General features: G+C 38.4%; 1 protein-coding gene across 1 annotated transcript in view; it reads left to right on the top strand.

The window, feature by feature from the left end:
* Positions 1-17,802, top strand: part of LOC137137234 (uncharacterized) — a 31,651-nt gene extending 13,849 nt beyond the window's left edge. The window contains exons 14-35 of the mRNA XM_067523223.1: positions 1,663-1,815; positions 2,013-2,141; positions 2,762-2,800; positions 3,151-3,276; positions 3,358-3,484; positions 5,503-5,673; positions 5,753-5,787; positions 5,942-6,106; positions 6,227-6,361; positions 6,682-6,720; positions 6,809-6,949; positions 8,113-8,207; positions 8,316-8,339; positions 8,586-9,054; positions 9,415-9,462; positions 9,609-12,890; positions 12,983-13,079; positions 14,345-14,464; positions 14,616-14,876; positions 15,037-15,150; positions 15,246-15,367; positions 16,854-17,802. Coding sequence (XP_067379324.1) covers positions 1,663-1,815; positions 2,013-2,141; positions 2,762-2,800; positions 3,151-3,276; positions 3,358-3,484; positions 5,503-5,673; positions 5,753-5,787; positions 5,942-6,106; positions 6,227-6,361; positions 6,682-6,720; positions 6,809-6,949; positions 8,113-8,207; positions 8,316-8,339; positions 8,586-9,054; positions 9,415-9,462; positions 9,609-12,890; positions 12,983-13,079; positions 14,345-14,464; positions 14,616-14,876; positions 15,037-15,150; positions 15,246-15,367; positions 16,854-16,925 — 5,964 coding nt within the window. The 3' untranslated portion in view covers positions 16,926-17,802. The remainder of the gene's footprint in view (positions 1-1,662; positions 1,816-2,012; positions 2,142-2,761; positions 2,801-3,150; positions 3,277-3,357; positions 3,485-5,502; positions 5,674-5,752; positions 5,788-5,941; positions 6,107-6,226; positions 6,362-6,681; positions 6,721-6,808; positions 6,950-8,112; positions 8,208-8,315; positions 8,340-8,585; positions 9,055-9,414; positions 9,463-9,608; positions 12,891-12,982; positions 13,080-14,344; positions 14,465-14,615; positions 14,877-15,036; positions 15,151-15,245; positions 15,368-16,853) is intronic.
* Positions 17,803-20,065: the final 2,263 nt, after the last annotated feature.

Raw genomic sequence — 20,065 nt, 5'->3', positions numbered from 1 at the left:
GAGGAGGACCTTTCAGAAGAAGTACTGTCTCTGCAGCACTCCACCAATCAGGCCTATATGGTATAGTGGCCAGACAGAAACCCCTACTCAGTAAAAGGCACATGTCAGCCCACCTGAAGGTCTCTCCGACCATGAAAAACAAAATTGTCTGGTCTGATGAAACAAAGATTGAACTCTTTGGCCTAAATGCCAAGTGCCATGTCTGGAGGAAACCAGGCACTTCTCCCCACCTGGCCAATATCATCCCAACAGTAAAGCATGGTGGTGGTAGCAGCATGATGCTGTGGGGAGGTTTTTCAGCGGTAGGAACTGAGAGACCAGTCAGGATTGAGGGAAAGATGAATGCAGCAATGTACGGAGACGTCCTTGAAAACCTGTTTGAGTGCTCTGGACCTCAGACTGGGGGGACGATTCATCTGTCAACAGTTCAACGACCCTAAGCACACCACCAAGTGGCATTGAGACAACTATGCGAATGTCCTTGAGTGACCCAGCCAGAGCCCAGACTTGAACTTGATTGAACATCTCTGGAGAGATCAGAAAATGGCTGTGCACCAACGCTCCCCATCCAACCTGATGGAGTTAGAGAGGTACAGCAAAGAAGAATGGGAGAAACTGCCCATAAATAGGTGGCCAAGCTTGCAGCCACAAAGACTTGAGGCTTTAATTGGTGCTAAAATTGCTTCAACAAAGTATTAAGCAAAGACGGTGAATACTTGTGTGCATGTGATTTTGTTTTTCATTTTTTGTTTGTAATAAATTTGCAGATTTTAAACAAACATCTTCCACAATAACATGGAGTATTGTTTGTAGAACTAGGAAAACAATGAATTAAATCAATTTTGAAATAAGGATGTAAAATAATAAAACAAAGGGGAAGGTTAAGCGTTGTGTATACTTTCTGGATGCACTCTACATATGTCGTGCAAGTATAACCAAGACAAATGCGAACATCTCCGAATGTCAGTCGTATATCATCATGTTCATACAGAATACAGAAATATAATTATGGGTTAACACAAATTTCTACCAGAAAAGCCCTCTTTGTCTCAAACTGCCTCTAAGTAACAAGATACCAGCCTCCATCCTGTTAACATAGTCCTGTTCTGTCCAGATATTTTAAATATTTATTATAATTACAGCTTTTCTCTGTATTACAGCTGTGTCTGCACTGATCCTCACTTGCTGCTTCAGCTGGAAATATTCAATAAAATTTAGATATTCAGAGGAATTCTTATCTGCTTGTACGGTTTATTTTTCCCACATATTTACTTTGTTTTGCTAATTTGTTAACCTCTGCTCCCAACAATTAAAATAATATATGGGAAGGGCTGCATTTTCTCAAAGTAGTTTTTGGCAAGGTCCAAAAAGAGACAACAAATATTAATAATGATTAGCTGTTTTAGCGTCCTCTACAGGTAATATTAGTAACTGCCAAAATTCTGTAGCACTTCTCTTTCAGACCAACTTATACACTTTCATTTAGAATATAATATAAAATAAAATAGTATAATATTAATTTCTTTGACTTGTGTTGTTGCTTAAATAGGAGCTCAGGAAATATTTTGTTTCACAGGAAAAAAATCTTTAGTGCACATTCTTTAATGCATTATAACTATCTCTCTTGCTCCTTTGTCTGTTGTTTTTTTTTTTTTCTTACAGTTTTTGTCACTTGGTCAGAAGCTGTTGCTCATAACCAACTTACCAAAGTATTATGATGGCTGCTACACAGAAGAAGACATTGCTGAACTGCTCATGCCATTTGGGTTTATATATACAGATGAAAACATCTATGTTGTTCCTCAGACATGCATGGTAGGCACCAGGTTATAAATCTGTATGGGTTTGCTTTATTAATCTTTTGATCTGATTGATGACCTGTCTTATTTGTTTTTCTTTTAATCTATCAGCTGTAACTTGCAACTGTTGATAATATATATATCTATCTATATATCTATATATCTATATATCTATATATATATATATATATCTTTTTTTTTTTTTTTTTTCAGGCCTTTGCCCTGATGCCAGCAGTTGAAAATGTGCAAAAAATTATGAAAACCTCAAACAGGACATGTATGATTCTTAAAGGGTCAAAACTTGGGATACAAGTAGTGGCCAGTGGCATTGCAATGACACCAGTAAGAATCTCCACAACACTGCTCCTTTTTAATTCCATATTTTAATAAATGTCCACTTTATTTTGAAGACCAGTACTTAAATTTCTTGAAAAATATGAAACCTACATATTACTTAAAGGAAATCAGTTTAAACAAGCATTCACCCAGATTGAGTATTGCAATAGCTACAATGCTGTTTTTACCAAAAACAAATGCTAATCTCTATGGTTAGATGAAATTAAGGATGGCAAGTACATAAATCAGTTCCTCCAGGAATTCGCAATGTTGCTATTGCAACCTGTTGCTTGTTAATTTTGTGCAACGTTGCAGTTTAACATTTCATTAAAACATTGCGAGGTACATCTAAATTCTCTTTTAGAAAAGTTCTTCACAAAATCCGGCATTCTAGGGCAGTAAAAAATCCAGAGGGACTGATGAATGTTTTACAACAAAATTTTACGACAACAGTCTGGGAAAAAAAGATTAAATTTTTGTAATCGTATTGAGTCTTTTATATAAATTGATTTTTTTTCTAATTAGTAAATAACAATATTTATTTAACAAGAAGTACTAATATTAGCTTAGAATGTGTGTTGAAAGGTATATTTACTTTTAACACCTCCTACTCTCATTCATTTCAGTTTGGATTTTATAAATCGCTAATGAAGCGGATGAAGTCTGTGAGTAACATGCATACACACTCATTTCTTTGTAAATAATGTCTGACTATTAAAAGTTGTTCTAAATATAACTTTCAGGTGCATTGCAATGTGCACCCTTGTAATTGAATTCAAATATAAGCATTTGTCTCTCTAAACTATATTTAACATGATATAAGTCAGGAACTATCAGCATTAATGCAAAGCAGTGAGGGAATGCAGGAAAGCCTTCATTGTTAAGTCTCCTGCTTTAACTATACAAAATATTTTTTGTTTTATTGCGGTATGTGGGTACTGTTGTATGTGGGTCTGTGTCTTCTTGTTGATTTGTTGGTTTAAATATTATCATGTTGTTGTTGTTGTTAACGCAGCCAGTGCTTGATGATGGAGCAAGAACAATCTTCATTAAGAACATTTCACCAAGCGAGGCCAGAGACCTCAGGGAAACACTGAAAAAAATTGATTTTGTCAAAAACTACCTGCCTCTCCTCAACAAGGTATAAACACACTCACACCTTTGCATAAATTTTACAATGAACTTATGCTTACCCTGCCTGTCCTTCATGTCTGTGGCTTAGGTATTTATTGAATTTGAGTCCATTCGTGATGCTGATCGGATCGGAGCTTGGTACAGCCTCCTTAAACAGACCCATGGCCACCAACTCTACAGGCTGGCAGTGCCTCGCAGTGGGTGTACATCCTTGCGTAAGTTTTTGCCCAGAAGCACAGCCTAAAATTAAGAAACCAAATTTTTTCTAGCTTCATTTATTCAAGTTGAAAGAAATAGCAGTTGCAGCTCTGAAAATGTATTTAAAAATTTATAAACAATTAAGAACTGACTGACTTCATTTTGAAAAGGATTACCCACTGTGCTTACTTCCCCACTTCCAGAGAGAGAACTTCAGGTGTAACTCAATTAGGTGTAACTTATTATTTCTGTGAAATTCTGTAATGATTTCAATAATATCTGAAATATATGCTATTTCTAGAGCATTCTAGTGCTTGGTAGTGCTTCTAAAAGCACTCTAAGTGTGAAAAACAAGCTCTCTTTATGACACATTAAGTCTCATTTGAGCTTTGCCAAAGAGCATCCGTAAGATTCTGAGGCCGAATAGAAAAAGCTCCTATGATCAGATGAGATGAAAAAATTTAACTCTTTACCCTCATTAACCTTATACCCTCAATGCCAAACGATATGTTTGGCAAAAAGACAAGTCACCATGCAAAGAACACCACACCTACCATAAGATTTTTGAGGTAACATGCTGCTCTCTGTCCAGAAGCTGAAGATGATAAGAAGGTTACCCTTTTAAGATGAGTGATTCAAGCCCACTGCCAAAATACAGTGCATCCAGAAAGTATTTCCAGAGCTTAACTTTTTCCACATTTTGTTATGCTACAGTCTTATTCCAGAATGGATCACATTCAATATTTTCCTCAAAATTCTACAAACAAAACCCCAATATGACAAGGTGAAAATAGTTTGTTTGAAATCTTTGCAAATTTATTTAAAATAAAAAATGTGCAAAAATGTTCAGCATTCTTGAGATGTTTCTATTACTTGATTGGAGTCCACCTGTAGGACATTAAGTTGATTAGACATAAATTGGAAAGGCATACACCTGTCTATATAAGGTCCCACAGTTGGAACCACCAGGACTCATCCTAGAGCTCCAGCATTTCTCTGTGGAGAGAGGAGAACCTTCAAGAAGAAGAACTATCTCTGCAGGACTCCACCAAACAGGCCTATATGGTAGCGTGGCCAGACAGAATCCACTCCTCAGTAAAAGGGACATGACAGCCCGCCTGAAGGTCTCTCAGACCAAGAAAAACAAAATTCTCTGGTCTGATGAAACAAAAAATGGAACTCTTTGGCCTGAATACGATCGCTACAGTAAAGCATGGTGGTGGAAGCATCATGCTTTCTGTATGTTTTTCAGCAGCAGGAACTGAGAGACTAGTCAGGATGGAGGGAAAGATGAAAACCTGCTCTGGAGCGCTCTGGACCTCAGACTGGGACGATGGTTCATCTTTCAACAGGATAACGATGCTAAGCACACAACTAAGATAACAAAGGAGTAACTGCAGGACAACCCCGTGATTGTCCTTTTTCAAAAAGCATTCATTGCTTTTTCAGATCATTTAATATATTTTCTTTTGCTCGTATTTTGTTACTTGAGTAAATCGAGCAGAAAAAATGTTGTTTTCATTTCAGGTTGTAAAATTACAAAATGTGAATGTACGAAAGGGCTTGATGGGGGAAATATTAGGCAGTTTAACAAAGTGGAGAAAGACATGAGGAAATATAATGGATGTAACACCAATTACACTTACTAGAATTGGTATTACAGAGAGCAACAGCAAACAGCTTGTGCAGAAAGCTGCCAAACATTTTAAACTCTATATAATTTATTGATCCCCCTGCTGAAAAACTTGTTGGAAAGCTGCACACACATACTACTTCACTGGGGTTCAGTGTCTCCAAGGCCATGGCAATATGTGGCCAAGAAAAACCATGAATTTACCCACCAATCATGCAGTCTAGGGATGTCTACTGTATTAACTGAGCCACAACCACCAATAATCGAATTACTTGACTGAGTTGTAGATTGCAAAGCTTCTTAAGGCAAATTTGTGATTGCATTGACTCCTTTTAGCATGTACTGTACTTTTCTGTCCCTCTCAAAATATAAACATAACACGGCTTGTTTTTGTTTGTGCAGCTCCAAGACTTGCTGCAAACGCTTTGCCAGACTGCAAGGATATTATTGCTGGGGCAACTACTCCAACTACAAAATTTGGTGTTCCACATGGCAGCATTTCACCATTTTGGGTCATGATGAAAACTTGTCCCTTTGTGTTTCCTACCATGTCTCCTTGGTTCATCATCCCAGGTAAAAGAAAAAGCTGCACACTGAATTAAACTGAAATCCTGTGTTCAGCAAAGTGACCTTGTAATTTTTTGACTCCTAGATTATATGACAGTGAGAAAGATGGATGACATTGTGGTAAGCACATTTTTGTAACCTGTTTTAAATAGAATTCATATAAGATGTTCCAGGTAGGGTGAGAGTTGAGCACCTAATACTACAAGATATTTCCTGTTCTTCTGTTCTCCTACTCTTTATAAAAGATTTTGACCTTGTTCATTGTGTCCTGTAGAAGGCCAACCGTCGAGGTTCTGTGGTCCCGACAATCATGTTGACCGGTTTACCAGAAGGAAATTACAAGCAAGAGGATGTTGCCAAGCTGGTCTGGTGTTATTTCTCCAAACAGAATCTTCCCTCTTTGTACTACAATGTGGTGGTCCTAACATTGCAGAGAAGGGTAAAGACTAATTACTGTATGCTGACACAGGCACAAACCTTATTGTGTTTAGAGGCTTAATTTTATGCAGGTTTTTTTGTTCACTTAAGCATTTGCCATTTCTTCTATTCTCACTTCCAGGCCTTTGTGTACTTCAACAGCTGGACTGAATGTTGCGATTTCGCCCATAGTCACATCAGAAATCCAGTTTCTCTGAGAGGCTACACACTTACTGTCCATTTTGTCTTAGAGAATATGTATCCTGAATCAAAGGAGGTATGAATACTAGGGAGAGAATTTAAGGGTGGGCACTCTGGCTTTAACTTTAGGGGTACATTTTAATTAGAGCTAAACAATGAATAATTTCCAACTAATATTGCAGTTTACCAGAATGCAATTTTAATATTGAACGGCTGTGATTTAAATTGCATTTACTTTAAATATTCAGAAGCATGCCTGCACTCTCCATATGCCTACAGTGTTTCCCACAGGGTTTACTAAAACTATGGTGGGTGGACCTTGAACCCTCTAGGGGTTGTGAGGGCAAGCTCCAAGAAAATGAAAATGAAAATCCATGAATTGTAATCTTTTTGCAGGAGCTGATGTACAGAACTCTGATGAAATGGAGCAATGCTGTAAGTCATCAGTAACTTACCTACATTTGTTAACTGAATGCAGCTATATTTGGATTCCACTTAACTCCAACTATTTGTCATTTTTCAGCGTGTTCCAGATGTAGAGTGCCTGGAGGAACGGTTGCTCTGTGTGGAGATCTCTGAGACAAGTTTGGACGTGGTCATGCTGGTCATAGAAGTGGTGGCGTCCATTGCTACATTTGTCAGCTTCCTGCCGCTTGCCAACAGGGTATAACAGTGCAAAAGCTGCACTTTTCACTTAACATACTGTTACATTTATGATACATACACTGACCACTTTATTAGATACACCTTGCTAGTCTTTCTTTGAAGCCAGCTTTGCCTTCAAAAATGCCTTAGTTCTGTGTGACATAGATTTAACCATGTGCTAGTAACATCCCTTAGAGATTTTGGTCCATAATGACATATCATGGCTGTGGACACCATTTAAGTACAGTGAACTCATGTTTAAGAAATCAATTTAATACATGTGACATGATACATTATACTGCTTGAAATTAGAAGATGGACACATTATGGTATAAAGTGATGACCTGGTCAGAAACAGTACACAGGGGAGCTGTGGCATGTAAACAATGCTCAGTTGTTACTAAGGGGTCCAAAGTGAGCCAAGAAAATACCCCCCACACCATTATACCAACACCACTAGCCTTTACCATTCATACACGGCTGGTTGGATTGATTCTTGCATGTTAACACCAAATTCTAAATTGAGCAGCCTAAATTGAGACATTTGAGGCCTTTTTTTGTGAGCCCTTAGCAAATTGTAGCTTCAGTTTCCTGTTCTTACCTGATAAGAGTGGCACCTGGTGTGGTTCAACATGTTGCAACTTCTTGCTCTACTGCATACTCTGGCGCTAAAGATTGGTTATTTGAGTTACTGTTATCTTTCAGTTTGAACCTTTCTGGCTATTCTCTTCTGACATCTAGCATCACCAAAGCATTTTCACCCAGAAAACTGTCACTAACTGGATATTTTCTCTTTTTGAGAACATTCTTTCTAAATCCAAGAGATGATTGTGTTTGAAATAACAGCATTTTGGCAGTTTCTGAAATACTCAGACCAGCTTGTCTGGCACCAACTACCATGCCATTTTAAAATGAACTTGAGTCGTCATTATTTCCTATTCTGATGTTTCTTTTGGACTTTTAACAGATTGAACAGATCTAACAGAACTTGACCATGCATTTTGGCTATGGGATATGGGATCTTAGATAATACTGTATAGCTCAAACCACCTTCCACTATGCCTATGATTACTACAGCTTTTCTTGAATATATTGTAACATTACATGAAAAGGTTTTTTTCTGCTTGTAGCTTTTGTCTTGTCCTTTTTTAAAATGTCTTAACTCTTGATGTTCTTCCTCAGATATGCGTAGAGATGGCAGATTCTGATTCTGTAAAGCAGGTGTTGAAGAAGTACAGCACTTTCAAACCAGACTCTTTAAAGAAGGGCATTACTTGGTATGTGTGTCCTTGAATTAGTGGCAATATTTTTATCAGTAGATATATTTTATTTTATATTCCACCTCCCTGACATCCTAAGTGACCACCTATTTTACCACTTTGCAGGGGTAAAGTTTTACGTTTTGAGTCGTGAGTATATTACTTTTCTAAATTATCTTTGTTGGGTTGAATATCATTGAAAATGCTTTTTTTTATTATTTTTAATGTATTATTGAGAAAATGGTTTGTGCTTTAAATGATAATGCTTTATAGGAAGCAAGAAGCCAAAGACCTTGTTTCTTTTACATGTTGTCTTAAACATAGTGCTATATTAAGCTATTTTTTGAAACCAGCCCACCCTACATTTGTAACTTAAGTTTTTCTGTTTTATCTTAGTTTGAAGATCCTAAAACAACGCCTTGATGACTCCACTGAAATCAGACTATACCTTGACCTGGACAACATTAGCGTCCGTGGCAATACCCCAACTGTGAAATGTGAAACACAGCTGCCTCCTTCTGAACTTTCTGACAGTGAACCTTCTGCTAAACCAAAAACTCCTGCACGATCCACCATTTCTGAAATCATCACGACAGGGTCAAGTACCACTGCTACAAGTCTAATAGCCATTAAGGAGGAAAGCAAGAAACTGGGAACTGAGAGTGCCATGATTTCAACCATTGCCGCTAAGGCACATGAAAATGTAAAGAGTGAGGAGGGCTCACAAACAGCTCCAGTGGCAACCACTGAGCAAACTGTACCAGAACTTCCACAAATTGATGAGGACATATTTAAGGCCCTCACAGCAGCAGTACGCCAGCATAGACTTGCCAGAGAAACTAGGACACAGAGCAAGGAGAGAAAGGTAAAAATTAGCTCTAAAAGGTTTTTACATTTGGCTAATAGCATAAGTATACAGTGTCAAAATGTGAAGTCATTATTATATTTAGCCAGCATTTGAGGCAAGTAGTGTAAGCAGTAAACTTACATAGTGTATAAATGACTAATATTGATACGGACACATAACATTATCACTACCTGTGCAATTTAATGCAATCAATAGAGAAGCTCCGGCATGAATTCTACTTTTACAAGGTTATAATTTCTCCGTTTTTAGGTTGAAACTGTCAGAAAGGTGATAATTCCACTATGTATTTGATGTGATCTGTGTATTTTTGTTTTTAACAAATTACGACATTTTCAATTTTCACCTTTTTCTTTTTAGCGTAAAAGCAACACAATATCTAGAAATGAAGACAAACCACAACAAAAGGTAACCAACCTTTTTTTATCCTAGAAAATTTCCTATTTTTGGGTGAGTAATCATTAAAACACAACACAAGCCCTTTTTCACAGTAAATGAATGTCAATTGTTAGACATTTTTGCTTGAAAGATTGATTTGTTCTCCATTCTCCTAGAGGCCGGATGATTTTACAGATGATGATGTTTCTTCACATGCCTACTTTTTTGATGAGCAAAATTTCAATATGGACGACTTTGTCACTGTAGATGAAGTAGGTGATGACACAAGCCCTGGCCACCAAAGCTCGTCCTCATCCACGAGGTCCTCCAGAAAGAAAAGAAAAAAGCAAAGCTCAGATGTGTCATCCTCTGCCAAACAGATCTCAACAACATCATTAAAAGATTCTAAGAGCTCAACTCCTCCTTCATTCTCTTCATCTTCCTCATCCAAGTTGACTAAAGGCTCCACGAAAAGCAGCTCATATTTTAAGCTGAGCTCTGAGCCTAAGGAATCATCTGAGCCCACTAAGTTCCCTGCAAAGCCCTCTGCTGCCAGTGTCAGTAAGACCTCTGCTTCCTTTTCTTTACGATCTACTGAAACCCTTGCCCCCCCTGGTCATAAATCACAGCAGAGCAAGATGAAAACTCCAGGCAAAACATCAAATACTGCATCCCCTTCCTCTTCAAATGAAATTGAAAAGCTAACATCAACAGACGCAGTTAAGGTTTCCGGAGAAACTCATGGTGTGTCCCATAGATTAGAATCAAAAACCACAGAGAGATCAATTTCAAAGTCTGACCACGGAGTGTCAGCAAAGGACATTTCTGCTAAAACTGTTGAGTCAGAGACAAAAATAGAAACAACAAAGATGCAATCACCTGTACAGGGGACAAGCCAAACCCAGAGTCTGGAGATCAAGTTTGATTACGATACACTCGCAGACCTGAAAACATTAAAAAAGAAGAAAAACGACGATGTTTTCAAACATATGGAGGAGGAAGAGGATTGTGAAAATTATCAAATTCTCGATTCACTTGATGAACAAACAGGTGAACAGATGGACAATGGAAACCAAGAAGGCAAATCTGAAACACAGTTACCTGAATCTGAGGATGTTCACAGTTTGCATAAAGAAAGCTTTCAAATTTTGGTCAGTGTTGATGAAGGCAAAGCCTCTTCATTGGACAGCAGAAAAACTGAAATTGGAACTTATGTTCAAGTGCTAGACAGTGCTACTGAAGAACAAGCAGCTTCAAGTCAAGAGGACAATTGCCTAAACAAAGATGAAGATTCTACAGTAAAGAAACTGTCTGACGAACATGTTATTCAATTTCTTGACAAATCTAAAGATAAATTAGCGGTTGAAGATACACTTGCTAAAAATCAAGAAGTAAATCAGGAAGAAATAAGTAAGAAAACTTCAAGGAGCAAGGACGATGGAAACAAGAGAAAACAAAATGAAGAAGTGCTTGAAAGTAAACTGCTTTTAGCAGAATGCTCCAAAGATGTGGAAAAATCTGATGATCACGTTCAAAGTGCAGATCAGGCCTATGAAGATCATGACAAGAAAGATTCCATAAAAGATTCTGACAGTGATGTTAATGAACAGGACACCTTTGAGATATTGGATTCAATTGACGATCAGATGGAAATGGAAGAAGACAGGCAAAAACTTGAAACTTTAAGAGACCATGTATCTAAAGAAGACCCTAGAACTTTAATAAGAGAAGTGGATTCAGAGACAAACAACAAAGAAACAAAACCTAAGAAAGAAGAGTTGACTGCCAGAAAAGATAATAGACCAGCAACAAGGAGTAGCCCCAGAACCAGGACACCCAGAAGTGAAGAGAAACAGAAATCCACAAAGAAGCAGGATAGAACTTTTAAAAAATATGAGAGGCGAACAAGGATGGACACCGCTGCAGGCATTTCTAAAAAAGACAAAGATGAAATGGTATACGAGGTATTAGATTCTGTTGAAGATGAACCAGTTCAAGATGCCAGTGCTACAGAAAGGTCTGGTAGAAGGAGGAGTACAAGAGGAAAGAAAGAGAATAAAATGTCATTGAATGTCACAGAAGAGTCTGAAAACATAATTGGGGATGAGGAGGCTACTTACGAGATTTTAGACTCTGTGGGTGATGAGACTGGCAATGATAAACCAACCATTATGACAAGATTTACCAGAGGAAGACGAGAGAGAACAGTTGAAAAAGATGCTTCAAATGAGAAAATAAAAATCGGGGACACTCCAACAAGAAGGAGGCACACACCTATAAGAGAATTACGGGAAAAAACACCAAAGAAGGAAGAGAATGCCTCTCTAAAAGACAACTCCACAAAGAAGTGTGACATTCAAAAACAGGTGTGTGAGGAGGATGCTATCTATGAAATATTAGATTCTGTTAAGGATGATCTTTCTGCCACAGAAGGAAAGGGACGAAGGGGAAGACCAAAAAAAGAAATGAAGACTACTTTAAATGACAGTGTAACACTAAAGGTTGACAAAGATGAAAAAATGGTTGAAGAAGAAGAGACGACATATCAGATTCTTGATTCAGTGGAAGATGAGATAGTTGACTTTAAGCCTCCTACAAGTGAACAAACAAATAAAAGTGCATCTGTCATGAGACCCCCCAAAGATGAGGAGGAAGAACAACTGTATCAGATTGTAGATTCTCTTGAGGAGGACCATGTTCAAGAAGAGCCAGTAACCACAGAGATGTCCATTAGAGGAAGAAATAAAAGAAGTAAGACAAAAGATGAAGACACACCAGCGGAAACTCCAACTTGTAGTACCAGCACTGCCGTGGAAACATCTGAACCATTAGCCATCAACATGGGGAGTCTGAAAACAAAAGTAGATAATATAAAGGAGGTAAGTGATCCTGCACCGCTACAAGAGAAGAAAAAACAGCCTCCTAAGACAAGTGACACTGTAGTCAAAAGTGTTCTTGTGAATTTGGATGAAGTAAGTGAGGAGGAGGAGGATTACTCTGACGACAAGGCAGAGGAGGAAGAATTGAGAGAAAGGCAAGCTGCAGCCAAAGAGAAGCAGCTGGCCAAAGAGCAAGAGAAGGCACGGGAAGAGAGGGGGGCAAGGGAAAGGGAAGAGAGCAAGACCAGGGGTAAGGAAGAGAGGGAGCGAAGAAGCCGGAGCAGCAGCAGCAGCAGCAGAGGAGGAGGAGACAGTGATGGGGGAAAGACAAGGAGGGCAGCAAAGGAGAGGGAAAAGGAGAAGTACAAGGTAGATGCCAAAGAGTTGGTGACTTTGGATGAGGTCGGAGCAGATGAGGCTGGAGATGAAAGCTTGCTGGAGGGTCAGGAGTGGGATACAGAGCTCATGGAGGGAGACCTCCAGACACTCATTACTCTCGATGAGATCGTAGAAGAGGAGGAGGGGAAAGCCGAACAAAGCATACTTGAGTTCCCATCAATGGAGTTCTTAAACCCCGAGGTGAGGTTAAGATTTGAAACTATTGCAAATTTTCTTTCATGTCCTACCAATTACAGAAACACTAATAATAAAAATGTCATCTTGGTTTTTAGTCACTAGTGACTTTAGATGAAGGGGAGGCAGAAAAAGACACGGCGGACAAAGATGAAGTGGAGAAAAAATCAGTTAAACGCAAGGCCGATGACACAGGTGGGTTACTTTACTGTTCGAAATAACACTTTACTCGTCCAGGATAATTTACATTATAAACCATAATTTTTAAATCTGAAACATTTCGGAAAGACTTTCGTTAGCCATCTTTGTCTATTGTTATGATTGTTGGATTTATTATTAATCTTTTGTTGTTAGCTGTTTCAGACACCAAGGCAAATAAGAATCATAGCGTTTGACTGGTTGTAAGAGATCTGTATTAGCTAATCCCCAGACTTCTTCAGTGGTGGTGTTACTCATATTATCATATTAGAGGGATCCTCCAAGACAAACCGCTAAGCAATATACACTCACTGAAAACTTCATTAGGTACACATGTACAATCTAATGCAGGGGTCTCCACATTGCTAGTTCGCTACCACTTTCCAAGTAGCTCGCCAAAGGGTGATGAATCCTACATAACTTTGAAAACTTGATTAGTCAAATTTGAGAGGTCACTCTGCAAACCAACTTAAATGTATATCCAATCAAATTCATAGGTGTCCCACCCCCTTCTTACACAGAAAGATTTGACAATTAGTTGTCAAACAGTGCACTGCTGTCAAGCTTGATGAGCCATGGGTGATCAGTGTTGTCAACTTAGAGACTTTGTCACTACATTTTACAAGTATTCAGACCCCTCTAGCGGCTCTTTTTCCAAAAAGCTGCTAGCAACAAATCTAACGAATTTTTCTTGTGCTATTGGAAATTCTGACATGATTCTTACTCTTCTCAATGAGCAGCGGATGCTGCCGTTGGCCCCACCAATGTCCCCAAGAACTTACAGGCAGTCCAGTCCTTGCACAGCAGCCCCTCCCAGCTGCAGTCAGAGCAGGAGATGTTCACCCCTTTGTTGGGTCCAGACTGCAACAGAAATTAATCGCGCATGCACAAAGCCACTGCTGGTACCCATACCAGCAAGAGAATACAACAGAAAGAAATGTATACAGACGCACTAAATGCAAAACCGCATACAAAAACATTTTTTAAAGGTTCAGGAAAACAGCTTATCAGTTTTTTTGGGTTGAAATAAGCAATGAGAATAATGTTACAAAACATGAGCAGCTCTTGGCCATTTTCGTTTTGTAAAAGTAGCTCTCGGGGAAGAAAGGTTGGAGACCCCCGATCTAATGCATAGTAATACAGCAGCTCCCATTAATTCTACTTACTTTTTATACAGTTGAAATTTCTGTTTTTAAATTGAAATTGTCTGAAAGGTGAATATTGTACTGTATTTTTTCTATCTTTAATTTTTATTTTTTTAGAGGAGAGTATGAACTTTGTTACAGTAGATGAGGTGGGAGAGGTCGAAGAAGGGGAGGATAAGGAAGTGGTAACAACCAGGTCAAGAGGTCGAGCCAAGAAGAGAAGCAGACAGACCCCTGGTAATACACACATCTGTATATTTGTTACAGCCATCTTCTGATTTACTGTTTTCCAGGAATGGTGCTCTAAAACACAAAACCAAGTTGAAGAATTACTTTTTTTTGCAGTTTTCCTTATACATGTTTACTCAACTAATTTTTTTAATCACAGTGAGAAAATCTACTGGATGGAAAAAGGTTGAGGTAGTAGATGAACAACCACTTCCCACTTCACTACTGGCCAAAGATGCATCACTACTGTCAAGTGAAGGGCAGCCGGAGACCCAGGCAAAGGTGGAAGAAGTGAGCGAGGCTGATATCAGCACTGCTGGGCAAGAGCCACAGCCTCACTACGGTGTGATCCAGAACCAGGAAGAATGTGTGGAGGCAGGAGAGGAGGAAAAGGAAAGATGGAGCAGGGTGAACATTAAAGGTGCAGAGAGCTGAGCAATAATATTCCTGCATACGATTCACTCAAACTCTTGTTTTGGGCAACAAAAGTACTTCTTTCTGAAAATGATCTCGAAAAATTGTAGCAGATAAACTATCTGTGATTTGGCTATAATTAAGTATGGTTGTTTTTTCATCTCCAGTTTTTAGTCAATGGAAGAAGGAGCTTGTTGGGCCTCAAGCAAAGCGATCACGTTCTCAGTCTCCTGTTGCTGCTGATATCCAGTTTCCACCATTCAGCCCTAACAACCCCCTTGGTGAGATACACATAAATACAGCAGTGTAATATATTAAAACTTTTAGATTTAAATCTTAGATTTTTTTTTTTATTTTTGTTTCTTTATGTTTTCAGGTCAGGAGTTTGTGGTCCCTAAATCAGGTTATTTCTGTAGCCTTTGCTCTGTTTTCTACCTCAATGAGAGCACTGCCAAGGACCTGCACTGCAGCAGCCAGAGGCACTATGACAACCTGCAGGTACACTAACACAACACAACACAAAGCTAGAAAGAGCCCCAACACCAAAAACTGTAGTTAGTATTTTTAAAAAGTTTGCTCTATGTTTGTGAGGAGCTGTTAGTGTACAGTGCATTCAGAAACTATTCAGACCACCACCTTCACTTTTTTATGGTGGAGCCTGAAAATGTCTGTGAATTTTTTTTATTTTTATTTTATTTTATTTTATTTTTTTTATGACATTAGTAAATTTCGTACTTTGTTGAAACGTCTTTAGCAGCAGTTACAGTCTTGAGGATTTTTGGGTATGACACAGGAAGCTTTGCACACTGGGACTGGGGAATTTTTGGATTCAAGTCAGGACTCTTACTGGGCCACTTCAGGACGTTGACAGAGTTGTCCCTTGTCTTGGCTGTGTGCTTAGGATTGTTGACATGTTGGAAATTGAACTTTAGGCCCAGTCTGAGGTCCTAAGCTCTGTGGACAGATTTTCATTGAGGGCATCTCTTTATCTTACCCCATTCCGCTTTCCCTTAACAGTCTATGCTGCTGAAAAATACCTCCACACCATGATGCTGCCACAACCATGTTTCACTTTATGGATGGTATTGGGCAAGTGATGAGTTGTGCCTGGTTTCCTCCAGACATAACGTTTAGAATTGAGGGCAAAAAGTTTCAAACTTGGTTTCATCAGACAAACCTATCTTGTTACCTTGGGTGCCTTTTTTAATTTTTTATTTTATTAATTTTTTTTTATTTTTTTTTTTAAACAAAAAAAAGCAGGCTATGTGATTTGGAGAGGCTTCCATCTAGTCACTCGGCCATAGAGCCTAGATCAGTGGAAGGCTGCAGTAATGGCTTTCTTTCTGGAACTTTGCCCATCTCTGGAGCTCAGTCAAAGTGACCATAGTGACCATCAGGTTTTTGGTTGCCTCTCTTACTAAAGCCTTCTCCCCTGATTGCTCAGTTTTAGAAATGTTGCAGACATTTCTGTTTTCGCTTTATCATTAAGGACTATTAAGCGAGGAAACAATTTGAACAATTATAATATAGGGTTACAACATAACAAAATTGAAAAAAGTGTGTGTGTGTTTAAATTTGAATATGACCCAGATGTTAGTTTAAATTTTCCTACATTTGTTTTTGCTCATGAGTGGACGATACATTTGAATGTTGAAATTCTTTCAGAAGTGCATGTGTGCAAGTTACAAAAGCTGAAAGTTTAAATTTTCTTTCAATAATATCTGTAGTTGAAAGTATGATATTAGAGATGTTAGAACTGGGCAGGTTTTGATGGTTACAGCTATTCTCTTACTAAAAGAAAATACTGAAAAAGTATGAAATATCCATTTTCTTAAAGAGCTGAAAATGATATTTGAATGGTGTCTGTATCACGTAGAAGTAGATTTTGACTTGATGTATGTACATCATTATAATGATGCTGAATCCGCATTTGTTAAAACAGTAAACAACAAATGCTTGAACTGTTTTTTTATTTTTTTTCCAGAAATATTACCAGCTCCAACAGAAGACATCAATGACATCAACACAAGAAGATCAAGCCTCCACTTCTGATTAATCCCAAAAATCAACTACCAACTTCTATTTTTTACATTCATTTATTTTTATTAAAATGTGAAAAGGTAAAGCTGGGTGAATTAAGTGTCAGCAGCTTTACAGAACAATGTACATTAACAACAGTACCATATACCAAAATTATTAAATATTTTAACATGAATTGCCCTATTGGATTTCAAACTCCCTCCAACTCCAACAGTTTTGCTGCCTTGCTCTGAAAAATGCATCAGCTTTGTCCTGAAAACAGCAGAAAGATAAAAATGCAATTCATCATTGATTATTTTGTTTTCAATGCTTGTATCATCTTTGAGTGACACTGGGAGCCACTTTAAAGTTATACACACTAAATAGCAGAATTTAAAACTGTAGATGATACAACATGATAAGATAAGTGTGAAAAACTACTAGAGCTTAAAAATTTGGGGATGTTTTTTTTTTTTTCTTGGCTTTCTTTGCATCCCAAATGTAACCTTTAAATCTGTTAACTCGGCTAAAATCACTTAATTTTCTTCTGGTAAAAAATGCCATTTTTTAAAATTTCATTATTGTAAATCAGGACAAATGTCTTTGTTTTTTAAAGGAGAAATGTTTGTGTTAGCAACATTTTGGTAAGTAGTTAAACCTAAACTAAATTCAGTTCTAAACACATTAATCATAAAATCAGTCAAGGTAGTGTACAAATGTTGACGCAGTGGAATCCTGTGAAGTGAAAGATCACTGTTTTCATTTAATTGGTTCTTTCATTTACATTAACCCTCACAAGTTCAGTTAAGGGTTTTGTCTTTTTACAAAAGGGTCCAGTGTGTTGACTTATTTCGCTAGTACATTTTGCTTTGTTTTATGTCTATAAAATATTAAATACTTACTTCTTAAACCCATGTGTCTGCTATTGCCCAAGATTCCTTTTTAAGAATAATTCTCAAACAATATCATTCAATATAAAGTATATTGGCTTATTCTCTTGGCTCACTTCAAGAAGCTTCCCAGTATGACTTGATTAACAAAAGATGGAATAAAATGAGATATTTGATGAGAATAAGAATTAATATGTTGCAAACACAAAACGTCAATTCTGTGTTCCGGTACACGGTTCTGCTATTTCTTTAGTTAACTAATAATGTAGGGCAATGTGGACTAGACATACCAGTGTGGTAAAGCAGTCAGTGGTTCATTTTAGTTTCTTACCCATTTGTAATAAAACAGCAAAAAGTGCTAATATCAGGCATCATACAGTTTTACATTGTCATCCATCTTGTAATGTTGAACCAGGTAAAGATGTTGATGCCACAAAAAGCCTAGTAGAAGAAGGAGATCAAGGGGATTTCACAAAAGAGTGAAAAAAAATCACCAACCATGAGAAGACTACTTTTCACATATTAGACGGTGGGTGATACTGGCAGTGATAACCAAACCATTCTGACGAGATCTACTAGAGGGAGATGAGAGAATAATTAACAAAGATGATTCGAATGAGAACGAAAAGAGGACACCACACAAAGAAGTACCAACCCTCCTGCCTGAGAAACAGCAGTTAAAATTTAAATTATGTTTCTTCCGCAATTGTCAGGAAATGCCTTTTCAAAAGAGCAAATACCTATTTGCCTTACCTTATTTCCTATCCTGCTCTTCCACTCATGTCAAACTCATCCACAATTTACCCCTTCTGCAGTTTTCTTTCGTTTTCCTGCTGTTCCTGCCTGGCCTGCCTCGCTACACCCACTGACCCCCGGCTCCCCTGAGCTTTCCCGAATGTTCAAGCCGACCATGTGCCTTTTTTGGGAGCACATATTTGTGCGAAAAGGTTTTCTCTAACTTGAACTTCAATAAGTCCAAGTACAGGTCCACACTTACTGACGATCATCTTCAAGCCATACTGAGGGTCTCAACCGCTTCCTCCCTCAAGCCAAATGTGGCTCCGCTATGGGAAAGGAAGGTTGACCAATACAATCAGCAAGAAGACACGTAGCCTACATGTGGCTTACAACAATTTGAACTGTAAACAGAACACAGCACAAAGGCTTAAGAGCAGAGAATGATCTGATGTTGTAGAAAATGACTTCTTCTAACCTGATCTACTAACACAATGCCATTGTCATATAAACCTTAATGCTTAGTAGCTTAGAGCCTGAACTGTTTGGGTAAAATAAAATAGAAAATGTATTTATACTGTAAACATATTTTGACAGATTCAGGTTTGCTGAGAACTCATCAGTTTCCCCCCTCTGCAGTTCCTGTTCATGTTCTTTTGTCTTTCTGCTGTTGCTGCCTGGCCTGCCTGGCTCCACCCACTCTCACCTGCAGCTCATCAGCCCATCACAGTTTGGGTCAAAGCCTTCGGCCGGCTTTTGTTTGCTCCCTTAGAAGCCTGTGTTGGACCTGAATCTACCTCAGTGCTCGTGTGTTCTGTTCACCTCTTCGCTGGTAAGAAATCCCTGTTCCAATTAGGTCACTTTTGAACGCTTACTGGCTGCCTGCTGCCTCTGAACTCCCCTGTAAGGTTGCTCCCTGTTTCTGAACGCTAAGAAATGTTGACCGCCTCCTCTCCATGAGAGAAATGATAATGTAGAGGTAAAGTGTTAGTTTGTTAGTAAAACGGTTTTAAAATGGTTGCATTGCATATTTGGCAAAGTTAAATGTTAAGACAACTAATATTTACACGTGGTATGTGACATGTAAAGACTTTTTTCCAACTGTAATCAAGTGTAAGTTTAAGGTGTGGGGGGGGGACGTGGGTGAATGAACTCCTGTAGCGCTCTCAGTGGTGTACGTGAGTACTCTAAATATCCTGTCTCTTCGCAGATAAGAAGTTCGGTCCTCTACCCTGCTCGAACACACTGCCCTTTGTATGTGAGAAGGACCAGCTGCAGCCATGAACTCTCTGCAGCACAGATGCGCAGTGCATGGATATGACCGATGGCTTACTTCACCAACTTGGTCTTGATCATACTCTTGCATGTTGTACTGAATACTACACAATTAAAGGCTCCGACATTGAAACAAGCTGGTCTGTGTCTGATCACACTGTCGATGCACCAATGTTCAAACAAGTCTACTAGATGGGAAGCAACTTCCATTGCACAGGGATGTTCACTGCGCAGTTTTTGAATGGCTTGGTTGCACTTTGTTAGTTTTTATTGAGCT

The sequence above is a fragment of the Channa argus genome, chromosome 12 (genome assembly GCF_033026475.1).
Source record: "Channa argus isolate prfri chromosome 12, Channa argus male v1.0, whole genome shotgun sequence".
NCBI lineage: Eukaryota > Metazoa > Chordata > Actinopteri > Anabantiformes > Channidae > Channa > Channa argus.
The sequence above is the reverse complement of the archived record's forward strand: the minus strand, read 5'-3'. Positions and strand labels throughout refer to the sequence as shown.